Source organism: Sapajus apella, unplaced genomic scaffold (assembly GCF_009761245.1).
Source record: "Sapajus apella isolate SASKATOON/1434 unplaced genomic scaffold, GSC_monkey_1.0 scaffold140, whole genome shotgun sequence".
Classification (NCBI taxonomy): domain Eukaryota; kingdom Metazoa; phylum Chordata; class Mammalia; order Primates; family Cebidae; genus Sapajus; species Sapajus apella.
The window spans coordinates 102,799-115,365 of NW_022437080.1; the positions used below are offsets into that span (position 1 = coordinate 102,799).

The window sequence follows — 12,567 nt, forward strand, 5'->3', positions numbered from 1 at the left end:
GGGGGGGCGGAGTGGAGGCATGCAGAAAACCTCCACTTTCCCAGTGAGAAAACAGGAATCCTGCGACTGGTCCAAAGCAGCAGCTAGAGAGAAAGGTAAACTCTTCCAGAGTGTTTGCTCCCCGTAGACTTCCTAGGACTTCCTATTTCCACCTCGCAGAGTTTGCTTACGGACTCAAGGCAGCCCCTGCCAAACCGGGCGGGTGCACTGGGGCGATGGGGACCAGTGAGGCCTGCCTTCTGCAGGGTTCCACAGCAACACATTTTGAATAATTTCAAAGTTATTGGGCATTTCACTATTTCTAACATTCACAACTATGATGCATATGGCATCTAATATACTCAGTAAGCTGTTGATGGTCGAAACAACTCGCTAATGCCGTGATGTAAATGGTCACTGCCAACAAAACACAGCGTTGGGATCCTGATCTCTCTGGGGCTGTTTCTCCAAGTTCAGATGAAGAGAAAATATCCAGCTTGGCCTGGGGCGTTCTAGTGGTGAGAAGCCAAAATTCTGGCGAACACTTGAAAGAAAACGTATGCACCCGCAAAAAAAAAAAGTCACTCTTGTTCCCATACCGGGAGTCGAACCCGGGCCGCCTGGGTGAAAACCAGGAATCCTAACCGCTAGACCATATGGGAACTGCAGAAGAGTGGTGCCACAATCTCTATATACGTGATATGCATCAGCTCCGCACCAGCCCCTCGCTGCCCCTGCTGCGCAGCACTGGGCTCCTGCTGTGCCTATGGAAGCCCGCGTGACTGCAGCCCCGCCAGACCCGCTGCCTGGACCCCTCCCGACTTAGCCTTGGTGGGACAAGCCGCCTTCCCCCCGCAGGTAGAATCCACTTTCCTGACGGTCTCCCTGAGAGCTGCAGTCAGGGCAGAAGGTCAGGGCAGCGAGTCAAGGATGTTTTGCTGAAGATTTGCTGTCTTCATCAACCCCATTTACAGAGCCGGTGGCCTCGCCCTGACAGGAGCACGGCCACCTGAGAGCACAGCCCAAGCCAGGGGTGGGAGGTGCGTGCCCACCCTGGCGCCCACCCACCACCAGCAGCGAAGGGTGTGCTCCACGGGGTCGCACCTCCTCGGGGAAGAATTTGTGGCCCCAGCAAAATTGACTTATTTTTTTCCTTACTTTGGCTTCAGAATCTCACTAACTGACACCTCGTGGATAGCATCTTATGAAAGGCAACCTTTGGTGAGGGTTGGAGGCAGATACGTTTTTCCTGCAGTCACGGGGCGGGGCGGGGAGTCCATTTGAGCTCCCCCATTAGTCTTTTCCCTGGCAACTCAACAGGGCCAATAAACGACCCCTCAACCCAATGACAAATGTGCCCTATGGGGATTATGTTAAAGGTTCACGATATGAAACAGTGTACTGGTGTACTGACAGTAAGGTCCAGGAAACAGAATGAAAACCCCCAAATTACATTGGGTTTACACTGGGAATTAGCAACACTAAGATTAATTGACATACAGCATGTGGGTGGATGGTGGAAAAGCTGGACAGTACTCACTGGTCATTTCAACTGAAACCAGAGGTTCTTGAAAATGCTGGATGTGGGAATTAGAAAAGTTCCTTCTTAAAGTTACCTTTCTTGTTAAAAAATAAATGTGCCAGTAACTTTCCTGCTCCGGCCAGCAAGATGTTAAAAAAGGGTTAAGGTATGTCAGAAAATTGTAAGAGAATGTATGAAAGAGAGCAAGACAGAAGTAAAACTAAAGAAATAGTGTAAAGAGAAAAGAGGGAAACTTTTTCTTTTAGAAACTTTGGCAGAATAACTAAGCCAAGACATGTTTAAAAAAAGGGCGGGGAAGGGGGTTAAAAAGGAGAATTATAAAGTAAAAGAGGAGGGAATTGTGGGAAGTAGAAAAGTTCCTTTTTAAAATGTCCTTTCTGTTAAGCTGTATCCTATGTAGGTGTTTAACATGCCATGCTTACAGGCTTGTAGTACATTCTATGTCTTTGTACTTTAACCAAGAGATCTGTGCTGGACGTGCTCACAGGCATGTCCCAGCTCCCCAGTGCTTTTACCTGTTTAGAAAAGTTTTATGTTGTTAGCCAATTGGGTTTTAGTTTAGATTGTAAGGTCTGGCTTCAGCCAATGGAGATCAGACACAGCAGTAAGGACGACCCCAAATGTGTAAGAAATAAATCTGTGTGTTCGCCTTTGTTTTTCGTATTCTCGTGGCACAATGGCTACCGGGAGTACCCTTCCTGCAGTCCAGGAAGTAAAAACTGCGTTACTGAAAGATCCCTTGTCTCAGTGCTAATTTTTCTTTGCAGCACTGAGCATCCATTTCCAACATCTATTTCCAACACTGGAGAATTCCCTTATTGCCTTATCAATTACAACCCCAAATTCAGAAATCATGTGACAGCTGGATACATTCAACTCTACATACATACACTAATCAAAAAACACAAGAGTTGGGTAGTGGTTAGCATGCTTTTACCATAGTTATTAATTAAGCTATTCAACTGTTTTGTGTAGTTTGATGTAGCATATTTTATTTCACAATAAAAAGTCAAAAAATTGTAAGTGAAAAGATAAACCCGAAAAAAAGATTTACATCTCATATACATGAACAAAGGACTAATTCCACCCCCCCAAACATAAACAACTCCTAGAAATTATTGCAAAGATCAACAACCCAGTAGAAAAATGAATGAAGTTCCCAGAATAGAAAACACAAGTAGCCCTTCAAAAAAATGAAGAGAGGCTATGGTAAGATGGAGGAAGAATTTTAAAAACTTAGGTCTCTTCCTCTAGTTTCCTTAAAAATCTAGGCCAGGTCATTTTCAGTTTCCGGCTTAGACCGGCCAAGGGCTGCCCATCTACTCAGGCGTTTGTATCTTTGTTGACTCAAGTCATACTGCTCTGATCATTGGCCGAGTATGGTTTTCTCCTCCAGGAAAGTCAGTTTGGAGGATGCAGTAAACATGAAGTAAACTTCCTGTCCTCCCCCACCTCTGTTCTCACAGTGTCCTATCATCCAGCCATGAACGCACAGCAGAGTGATCCAACAGGCAGTTCCAATTGTTGACTAATGTGTGCCTGCCCATGCGAGTGCATGGGAACGCAGGCCTCGGAATGGTTTCAAAGTAGTGGCTTTCAAAATTACTGTTTGCCTCTTCAAACTTCACACCTAAGGAAGATGGAAACATGCAAAGCAGGGGGACGGAGGGGGCATTAGCTGGCATGGGGTAGGGGCAAGAGCTATTTGTGAAGGAAGAAGGCCTGAGATCAAGCAGTCATGTCCGAGAAGAGCTGTGCTCGCTGCCCTGCCTCTGTGCGCGCACGTCAGGCAGCACCAGGCTCGAGCTGCTTGAGTTTCTTTTGGAGCCCCCGGATCTGGTTTCGACCCCAGTCGATGCGGTTCTGAAGGCTGGCTATATCTGCAGCCAGCTGCAGGCCTGGAGGAAAGGAAAGAAGGTCACCATAGTATCTGTGGTATAACACATGACCCCAGACGATCTGGACATCCCAGGATACTGGAAAGGCTCCAGGCCTCTCTGACCCCACACTTGTCCAAAACATTCCAGGTACAGCCCTGCACTGGCTGCTCCAGAACCTCCGCAGCCTTACACCCCCTTCAGGTCTTTGCTAAAATGTTACCTCAGACTTCCTGGACCCGCTATATCACTCACCAGGAACTAAAAATTCAGAGAGTAATAGTATCTCATGCCCTTATTTCCTCCCTCCCCCCATTATTACAGCCCCTCGCTGCCCTCACCTGCTCTCCCACCACTTCTTTTCTTTGCCCCAAGAGTGATCCACACTCTGGGTCCACCTCTGGGTGGCTTATGCCTGACGTCTCTACTGGAACAGCTGCTGCCCAGGCCTCCGGGCAGCCCTGTCTTCAGCCTCCTGTTCAGCAGAAGGGCTGACCACTGCTCCAGGAAATACTCTTCTTGGCCTCCAGGACACCTGCCCCCTGGTGTTGCTCCTCAGTTTCCTTGACTGGCTCCTCCCCTCCTCTCCCTCACCTCCCATCCATACTCCCCAGGCCTCTTCTCATCTCATCCTATCTCAGCTTTAAATCAGTGTTTGTGTCAACATCTTTGAAATTTAAACAACAGTGCTATGCAGTGGACTCCCAAATCTCTCTCCAGCCCAGGCCTCTTGAAGACTCCAGATTTATGTGCCCAAGTGCCCAAATGCCCACTCAAACTCTCCAACAGGCCGTCGGTGGACACGACACAGACCACATCGACTCCTGCCTTCCGCCACGTCTTCAGCTGCCCACAGCAGGTGACGGTCGCTTCATTCTCCCAGGGGTTCTGGGGCGGAGACCAGTGACTCTCCTGGACTCTCCTTTCCTTCCCTTACTTCCATCTTATCTGTCAGTAAATTCTGGGGCTTCTACTCTTAAAACCTGTGCAGGTTCCCACCACTTACCCCCTCCTCCAGTGACTGTACCTGCTTCTCACCCTGGCTGCTCCCTGACCCCTGCTTCCTCTCTCTGCTCTGTCTCCACTCAGCACCCAAGGATTCCTGTGACCCTGTGCATCCAGTTGCACCATCCTCTGCTCAGGGCCTCCCTGTGGCTCCCAAAGTCTTCATCAGGGCCTACATCACCTGACTCCACTCTAGCCCACCGGTCACAGCACACACCAGATCTATCTGGCTTCAAGGCTTTCATCCCGACTGGTCCCTCCGTCTAGAGCACTGCTCCCCAAAATCACCCTCAAAGCTTTTCCTTCACCTCCTCAGAGAGACCTCCCCTGTCCCAGTCCATTCTGTGTTTTTCATAGCAATTTTCACAGCCTGACTCACGTTAAGGGCCTACTTACTTCTTTGCACATTGCCTTTCTCTGCTCCTAAACATTACATGGAAGGTGTTTGTCTCTTTTGCTCCCTGCTCTATCCCCAGCAGTTAGCATGAACCTGAATGCGGCCAACAGCCAGTAAATGCTTTTTGGAAAAAAAAAAACAATGGGTATACAACAGAAATTTGCAATGGAAAAAAAACTTGCAAAGCCTTTCAGAGACTAACCCCAGCCATGGCAGCAGCGTGCAACTGCTTCCTGGGGATAGAGGGTCTGAATTTAGCCCAGGGCCACACAGCCAAATGGCAGGGTACACTCACCATCCCGGAAACTTGCTTGAGCCTGGCGTAGACTGTGAGGAACCAGGATTCCAAACCAGTTCAGGGGGTCCTGAGGGGCCTCAGAAGACTGTGGCTCTGGGGTCTTAGCAGGGCCCTTGCGCCTGCGCAGAGCTGAGGAAAGAAAGGCTGGAGGAAGCTGGGATGTTACTCCCTGCCTTTATCATCTTGGTGACAATGCTGAGCTTGATCTGAGCTCACGGTTCTAGATTCCGGGAAACAGCTTACCATAAAGCACAGCCCGTGATTCAGATGAGACTGTCCACTCTCTCCCGTGACTCCTGTGAGACCCACGGATGACCCTGCTTGCCTGTGACAAGGCCACACACTGACCTTACCCACTGTACCTGAACATGCTGATAGGCCAGTCACAGACTCTCCAACTCCCCGTTCTTTGTCTCACGAATGATTAACTGGGATGAGAAGTTTGTCCCTCTGAAACTAGCTAGGCACACAGACGAATATTATCTGTTCAGCTGAGATTTCGGTGACTGTAAAACTATCCCCAATGTAAAGTAACCCAACTTCTCCAATTCTCCCTATAAAAGTCTAAGGCAAAACCACCCTACAGGAACATTCTGCTCTTCATCTCTGGGGTGCTCTCTTCTACGCAAAAACCTAACCAAAACCAACACCTCAATTATTTGCATTTTGCCTTTGACACTGGGAAGGGGGTCTGCAGAAGGAGGTTGGGGCTCACCTGCTTCGCCAGGCCCCACCTCCTCTGGGGTGTGGACGCCAGCTCTCACCACCTTGAACTTCTGGAGTCCCTCCTGGGCCTCGCTGAAGGACAAGAAGGGAGGATGGAACTCTGGCACGCGGGGCCTGGAGCGAGCCCGCCCACCCAGTCCAGCGTGTAAAATTCCTCACCTGGTGTGGAGGCAGACCTGGGGCTCCATGTGGGAAGCATACTGCAGGGGCCCCACCGACTTGGCGCCCATCGCGTAACGAGCCTTGGCCAGTGAGAGCCAGCCCTGCAGGGAGAGGAGAGCGGTGAGACTCAGTTTACCGCCGTGTGCCCTCCTGCCCGCCCCAGCCGCCTACCTCCTCCACCCGGGCGTTCAACACCGCTCGCTTCCCCTCCAGCTCCTCCAGGTCCCCAAGCAGCTGCAGGAGCAGTGAGTCTAGCTCCGCTCGCAGGTCAGGCGCCGCCATGGCGACACATTCAGGTCTGGAACCACCTTCTTCCTAGTCGCCCAATCACCGCCCCCAGTTTGTCAGGACAGCCAATTGCCACACGAGATCTTCTCTCAAGGGGCGTTTCCAGCCAGGGACCCCGACGCCTGCCGCGCCGACGCGTCCGGGTCTGCTCCTTTAAGGGCAAGCGGCCTTAGAGAAGCATTAGGGGCGCAACCGATCAACGGGTTTCTCCAATTAGCCTCCAAGTGGATCAGCCAGCTGGGCTGTTGCCTAGGGTGACAGGTGGTTCTGAGTCGCTTCCGGAAGCTGCGGAAACTCAGAAGTCGGGCTACTGCTGTGGCGGTGGAAGATAGGCGAAGCTGTACAGCAGCCATTTTGGTTAAGGGAAGAGTAGTTTTAAAGTTAACTTGGGAAGGAGCCGCCAAGCAACCTCCAGATCAGTCGGTGTGCCGTTTTTACAGTTAATGAACTGTTTCGAGCTGCCAATTATGATTGTTTCAGCGGTTCAGCATCTCAGAACTGCATTCTGCACGGGGGTGGTGGTGAAGCTGCAGGCGGACATCTTTATTAGCAGCAGTCCTAAGCCACGTGACAACATCCTGTCTCCAGTCTATTGGTTGTCAGGGAGCACGCGCTGCCGGAATGGCCAATCGCCTTGCGACGCTTCCCCCAACCCGCCCCGCGCTGTCGCCATCTTAACATAGGGCATTCGCGACAGCTGCCGGCACCAGTGACGTGTCTAAGGGACTTTCTTGGTTGAGGGCGGAACCCACAGATTTTCCCGGACCCACGTGGAAGCGGCGCTCAAGATGGTAAGAGGGTGTTTGAGCTCCTGTTTCGGAGGTCCAAGGCGAGCGAAGTGCTGGGGGTGTGGCCCTGGGGCCGCGGGGCTCGGGATTTCCAGGGGATCCCGGGGCTCGGGAGCGAGTGGTGACCTGGCCCGCTGTTTTCATAGCTGCGCCGCGAGGCCCGCCTGCGCCGCGAGTACCTGTACCGCAAGGCCCGCGAGGAGGCGCAGCGCTCGGCCCAGGAGAAGAAGGAGCGGCTGCGGCGCGCGCTCGAAGGTAGGGCGGTCGCCCAGCGGGCGTCTGCGCGGTAAAACGCCCGCAAGCGTTTGTGTTCGGATAGCCGAGGGTCTTTCCAAAGGCTTGCCGGCCGTTTTCCTTGCCCGTCGGGTTCTCCTGTTGGTTTTGAGAGTGTTCCTTCCGTGTGATGGTGCTAATTACTTGTCATTGACGCTGCGGTCCCCGGGTTTTGCAGCTTGCCCACTGCGTACAGTGTGTCAAGTTTTTCCCAAGTTTTAAAGACTTTACCTTGTTCCATAGAAATTCTAGAGACTATCTGGATATCGCTGGTGCTGCAGACTGTGCTGCCCATCCTCCCTGCAGGAGTTCGTTCGGGCGCCGTAGAGAACAGTGCTGGCCCGGAGTGCACGCCTGGAGATCTGTCCTCTGCGGTGGGCAGTCTGCGGCTCAGGGCCCGCTGAAGCCGTGCCCTCGAAGCAGTATGGGCATCGTGACCAGCCGCTTTGCTGTCTGAGAGCTTAAAGGCTTCTGGTCCACCTTCATACATACAGAACAGCCTATATTTCTTTTAAAAAGTAATTTTTAAGGCCGGGCTCAGTGGCTCACGCCTGTAATCCCAGCACTTAGGATCACTTGAGTCCGGGAGTTCGAGACTAGCCTGGCCAACATGGCAAAACCCTGTCTCTACAAAAATTAACCGGTACAGTGGCACATGCCTGTAATCCCATCTACTTGGGAGGCTGAGGCAGGAGAATCACTTGAACCTGGGAGGCGGAGGTTGCAGTGAACTTAGATTGCCGCTACTGCACTCCAGCCTGGGTAACAGAGTTAGACTCTTCCTCATAAAAAAGAAAAAGAAAAGTCATTTTTAGGTTTTTGTCTGATAATTAAAACAATATAATATGTTAACAAAGTCCTCAAGTCGTGAGACTCAAGAAAATGAAGTCCCAGCACAAGAGCAGAAAATCAAACACCGCATGTTCTCACTCATAGGCGGGTATTGAGCAATGAGAACACCTGGACACAGGGAGGGGAGCACTACACACTGGGGTCTGTTGGGGGGAAATAGGGGAGGGACATAGCGGGGTGGGGAGTTGAGGAGAGAGAGCATGGGGAGAAATGCCAGATATAAGTGATGGAGAGGAAGGCAGCAAATCACACTGCCACGTGTGTACCTATGCAACAATCTTGCATGTTCTTCACATGTACCCCAAAACCTAAAATGCAATTTAAAAAAATTAAAAAGAAATGAAGTCCCAGTAACCACTGTTTATGGGTTGGCCAGTAGACAGAAAATTTTGTCACCTCTATCCCTGCTGTATCCTAGCCCAGAAAAGACTGAGGTATTTTTACCTGAAGTGTGTATGGGCTTGTAAGCTGCAGTGTATTGTATGAACTGAGGGCTCCGTGCTCATGACCCACTCAACCCTTCTCTCTTCCCCCTGCAGAAAACCGCCTGATTCCCACTGAGTTACGCCGGGAAGCTCTGGCCTTACAGGGGTCCCTGGAGTTTGATGATGCTGGCGGTGAAGGTAACTATACAGGGTAGCCCTCTCCAACACTGAGCAAGCTGGTCTCCACTCCTTCCTCACACACACTGGGCACTTTCCCATTGGAGGAAACTGCTCCTGGAATTGTCCCCCATGCCCTGTGTCTGCACAGATGGCATCGCAGGGCTCTCCCTGACTGTGCCCTGTCCCACTTACATGGCACACATGGGAGTGCCCCACTGACTCCCCGCCTTGTTTCTTAATTACCTCCCTCACTTCAATGTCTGCAGAGCAAGACAGTGTCCCTCACACATCATTGGTGCCCATACGTTTAATTCACTGCATTATTCAGGAAACAAGAAAGGAATTCTAAACATTATAGATACTTGTTATGAGGGAAAGGAGTTTGTTACCATTGGCCTTAGTGGTGTGTGAACTTCGTTATCTCATACAGTAGCTGCTAGCCCCGTGTGACTAACATAGCTTAAGTGAACTACAGTTAAACAAAAGATTCTGTTCCTCCGTTGTGCTTGTGCTTGGCAGCCAGAGTAGTTGGAGGCCGCCCTCTTGCCCAGCGTGGGTGTGGAGTATTCCTATTGTTGAAGGCTTCATCAGACAGCACCATCCAGGCGGTCTTGACTGCCCCCAAGTTAGCATTTCACTCCCAAGCCTGTCATATTCTTGCCCCTCCCTCGTGGTCCTGACAGGCGTGACCAGCCACATGGATGATGAATACCGATGGGCAGGAGTTGAGGATCCCAAAGTCATGATCACTACCTCCCGAGACCCTAGTTCCCGCCTCAAGATGTTTGCAAAGGTACTGTTGGGCAGGGAGTGAGGGGGGGATACCCAGGACACAGTTTCTGAGTGCCCACTACCATCCACGTCCAGGAGCTGAAGCTGGTGTTCCCGGGAGCCCAGCGAATGAACCGAGGTCGACATGAAGTGGGGGCGCTGGTGCGAGCCTGCAAAGCCAACGGCGTGACCGACCTGCTGGTCGTCCACGAGCATCGAGGCACACCTGGTGAGGCCGGAGGGAGGGAGTGGGGATGGGAGAGGGAGCGGTCTGAGGGTAGACAGGGACACTGATAGCCACCTTTCCCCGCCAGTGGGGCTCATCGTCAGCCACCTGCCCTTTGGCCCTACTGCCTACTTCACGCTGTGCAACGTGGTCATGCGGCATGACATCCCAGACCTGGGCACCATGTCGGAGGCCAAGCCCCACCTCATCACACATGGCTTCTCCTCCCGCCTGGGCAAGCGGGTAAGTCTGGGGGCCTTTGGGCCAGGGCTGTGGGCCAGGCCAGGCATTTGCTACTCCCTTTCCCTCTCTTTCCTTGTGGTCCAGGTCTCTGACATCCTCCGATACCTATTTCCTGTGCCCAAAGATGACAGCCACCGGGTCATCACCTTTGCAAACCAGGACGACTACATATCATTCCGGTAGGTACACGGGCCATGCCCCAGGTGTCCCCACCCTGTGTACCCTGTGCTGCTTGCCATTGACCCACAGCTGTTCCCTCCCAGGCACCATGTGTACAAGAAGACAGACCACCGCAACGTGGAGCTCACTGAGGTTGGGCCCCGCTTTGAGCTGAAGTGTGAGTTTGAGGCTGAATCCCATGTCTGGGGCTGGGAGGCGAGGCTGGCTTTGCCAGGGCTGATGACATCCCTGCCTGCAGTGTACATGATCCGCCTGGGCACGCTGGAGCAGGAGGCCACTGCAGACGTGGAGTGGCGCTGGCACCCTTACACCAATACCGCACGCAAGAGGGTCTTCCTGAGCACCGACTGAGCCCACTCACTGGTTAGTCAGGATGGGGACTCCCGCAGACAGACCCGCCGGAGGGGCTCACCAACAGGCCCACTGAGCTGGGACGTGGAACTGTGGCGGGTGAAGAGGTGTGAATAAACCTTCTGTGTCATGTCGCCCCGCCTCCCTCTGAGTGGTTGGGCCAAGGCTTCAGGGTAAAGCCCATGGGGTCCCTTTGGATGGGGACCTGATGGCTGTGGGACGTTCTCCGGCCTGGAGTCGATGTTGGGGTTAACCTGATCAGAGATTTGATGCTAATGTCCCCTCAGAAGTCAAGGTCATGTGAGCACCTCAGCAGGCAGGTGCAGGTAGCAGGGCCAGCCTGTGTCACCAGCAGCACACCAAGTTAACTCACTGAGTGGGAGCCACCGGTTTGCCAGCACAGGGCACAGGCTACACACAGTGCTCAACAGGATGGCTCCCTGCCCCTGAAGGGGACATGGTGATGCTAAGGGACTGCCCACTGTGCCTCCAGCAACCCTGCAAGGGGTGGTTATTCAAAGTCACACCAGAGGGCCAGCATAGCCCAGAGTCTCCCGCTGGCCTCGCCACACTCACTCTTCCGTGGCCCCCGTTCTCTGCATGTACTCATGGGCCGTGGTCTTCTACAAAGTGGGTGTTGAGGCCCTGCAGGATGCACTGGAGTTTCCAGGGAGGTAGTGATGACAACCAGAAAGGGATCCGCTGCACCAAGCAGGGAGAGGCCTGTGAAGAAGAAAGGTGGGGCAGGGTGCGGTGCAGGGACAGGGCGGTGGCCTCTGCACTCATGTTCTGGGCTGAGCCGACGTGTGTGGCAGCAGAGGCCACCTGCATGACCCACGCAGAGGGCCCTGAGGTGGACAGTGTTCATGAGGTCCAGAACAGGAGCGGCCCAGCAAGAGAGGCAGGCAGGGAACCTCTAGGGCATGGTGTTCCAGGAGGGCTACAATTCGGACTTCGAAGAGCCTTTGCGTGACTTCTGTCCCCACTCCCATGAATGCACTTCCTTTTGCAGGGCCACTCACCTTGTCATCTCACTCCACCTGCAACAAATGTGCCATTAGGTTTTCTGTGAATTGTGAACATTTCAAGATACATACAAAAGTAGAATCACATATCCTGTGTGTGTTTCCTGTGGCTGCAATGAGTTAACCCCGGACCGTATGGCTTAAACAACAGAAAATGATTCTCAGTTCTGGAGGCCAAAGTCCGTGAGCTAGTTGTGGGTTCGATCCCACATTGTGGACTTTTGTTTTCACCTGCTGCCTCCTCGTCTATCCACCAGATCACCTCTGTGTGTCTCCTAACAGACGCTTCTCACTGGATGTAGGGCTGTGGGATGATCCAGGATGAACTCTATTTCAAGATTCTGAACTTGATTACCTCTGCAAAGACCTTTTTTCAAATGCCACATTCACAGGCTCCAAGAGTTAGTGTGGATGACATATCTCTTGAGGGGGCCATTTGCCTCACCACCTATCTGCATAACCACCTTCAGTGGCCGTATGTGATGTATACCCGTTAGTGACTCACCCACCAACTCAGTCATCACGTCGACAGATCACAAAGGGAAAGGGTGAGTACCATCCAATAGGATACCTGGAGAAAGAGAGCCTATTTACGTCACTTGTATTGCAGCATATTGTTAGAATTGTTCTACTCTATTACTGTTCATCTCTTCATGTGCCTCATTTATAAATTAAACTTTAGGCCGGGCGCGGTGGCTCAAGCCTGTAATCCCAGCACTTTGGGAGGCCGAGGCGGGTGGATCACGAGGTCAAGAGATCGAGACCCTCCTGGTCAACATGGTGAAACCCCGTCTCTACTAAAAACTACAAAAAATTAGCTGGGCATGGTGGCGCGTGCCTGTAGTCCCAGCTACTCAGGAGGCTGAGGCAGGAGAATTGCCTGAACCCAGGAGGAGGAGGTTGCGGTGAGCCGAGATCGCGCCATTGCACTCCAGCCTGAGTAACAAGAGCGAAACTCCGTCTCAAAAAAAAATAAAA

General features: G+C 52.4%; 2 protein-coding genes and 1 non-coding gene across 7 annotated transcripts; 1 reads left to right on the forward strand and 2 right to left on the reverse strand.

Moving 5' to 3' along the window:
- Positions 1-569: 569 nt before the first annotated feature.
- Positions 570-641, reverse strand: TRNAE-UUC. Its single transcript has one exon. It is a non-coding gene; the product is annotated as a tRNA-Glu (tRNA).
- Positions 642-2,433: 1,792 nt separating this feature from the next.
- Positions 2,434-6,501, reverse strand: CCDC115 (coiled-coil domain containing 115). Of its 3 annotated transcripts, XR_004264460.1 has the most exons (6): positions 6,159-6,387; positions 5,985-6,088; positions 5,815-5,897; positions 5,343-5,395; positions 5,097-5,243; positions 2,439-3,420 (listed from the first exon to the last, which is right to left on the reverse strand). XR_004264460.1 is itself a non-coding variant. In XM_032264009.1 (5 exons), the coding sequence occupies exons 1-5, from the start codon at positions 6,267-6,269 to the stop codon at positions 3,308-3,310; spliced, it is 543 nt and encodes a 180-aa protein (XP_032119900.1). In that variant the 5' UTR covers positions 6,270-6,501; the 3' UTR covers positions 2,434-3,307. The 3 variants fall into 3 exon arrangements, 2 of the variants coding, with proteins under 2 accessions (XP_032119900.1, XP_032119899.1); XM_032264009.1 differs by lacking the exon at positions 5,343-5,395 and having other exon boundaries at positions 2,434-3,420; positions 5,097-5,228; positions 6,159-6,501; XM_032264008.1 differs by lacking the exon at positions 5,343-5,395.
- Positions 6,502-6,950: 449 nt separating this feature from the next.
- On the forward strand, positions 6,951-10,697 carry IMP4 (IMP U3 small nucleolar ribonucleoprotein 4). Of its 3 annotated transcripts, XM_032264006.1 has the most exons (9): positions 6,951-7,066; positions 7,210-7,318; positions 8,728-8,811; positions 9,477-9,586; positions 9,661-9,793; positions 9,879-10,033; positions 10,118-10,212; positions 10,297-10,370; positions 10,452-10,697. In XM_032264006.1, the coding sequence occupies exons 1-9, from the start codon at positions 7,064-7,066 to the stop codon at positions 10,562-10,564; spliced, it is 876 nt and encodes a 291-aa protein (XP_032119897.1). In that variant the 5' UTR covers positions 6,951-7,063; the 3' UTR covers positions 10,565-10,697. The 3 variants fall into 3 exon arrangements, with proteins under 3 accessions (XP_032119897.1, XP_032119896.1, XP_032119898.1); XM_032264005.1 differs by having other exon boundaries at positions 9,879-10,212; XM_032264007.1 differs by lacking the exon at positions 7,210-7,318 and having other exon boundaries at positions 7,048-7,066; positions 9,879-10,212.
- The last annotated feature ends 1,870 nt before the right edge of the window (positions 10,698-12,567 follow it).

Coding starts and splice junctions, on each gene's coding strand:
- CCDC115 (XM_032264008.1), bottom strand. CDS start 6,269: ATGGCGGCGCCTGACCTGCGAGCGGAGCTAGACTCACTGCTCCTGCAG. Junction 5,898..5,984: donor CAGGTCTGCCTCCACACCAG/GTGAGGAATTTT, acceptor CTTGTCCTTCAG/CGAGGCCCAGGAGGGACTCC. Junction 3,421..5,096: donor TCAAGCAAGTTTCCGGGATG/GTGAGTGTACCC, acceptor CCTTTCCTCCAG/GCCTGCAGCTGGCTGCAGAT.
- IMP4 (XM_032264005.1), top strand. Junction 7,319..8,727: donor GCTGCGGCGCGCGCTCGAAG/GTAGGGCGGTCG, acceptor TTCCCCCTGCAG/AAAACCGCCTGATTCCCACT. Junction 10,213..10,296: donor GACGACTACATATCATTCCG/GTAGGTACACGG, acceptor GTTCCCTCCCAG/GCACCATGTGTACAAGAAGA.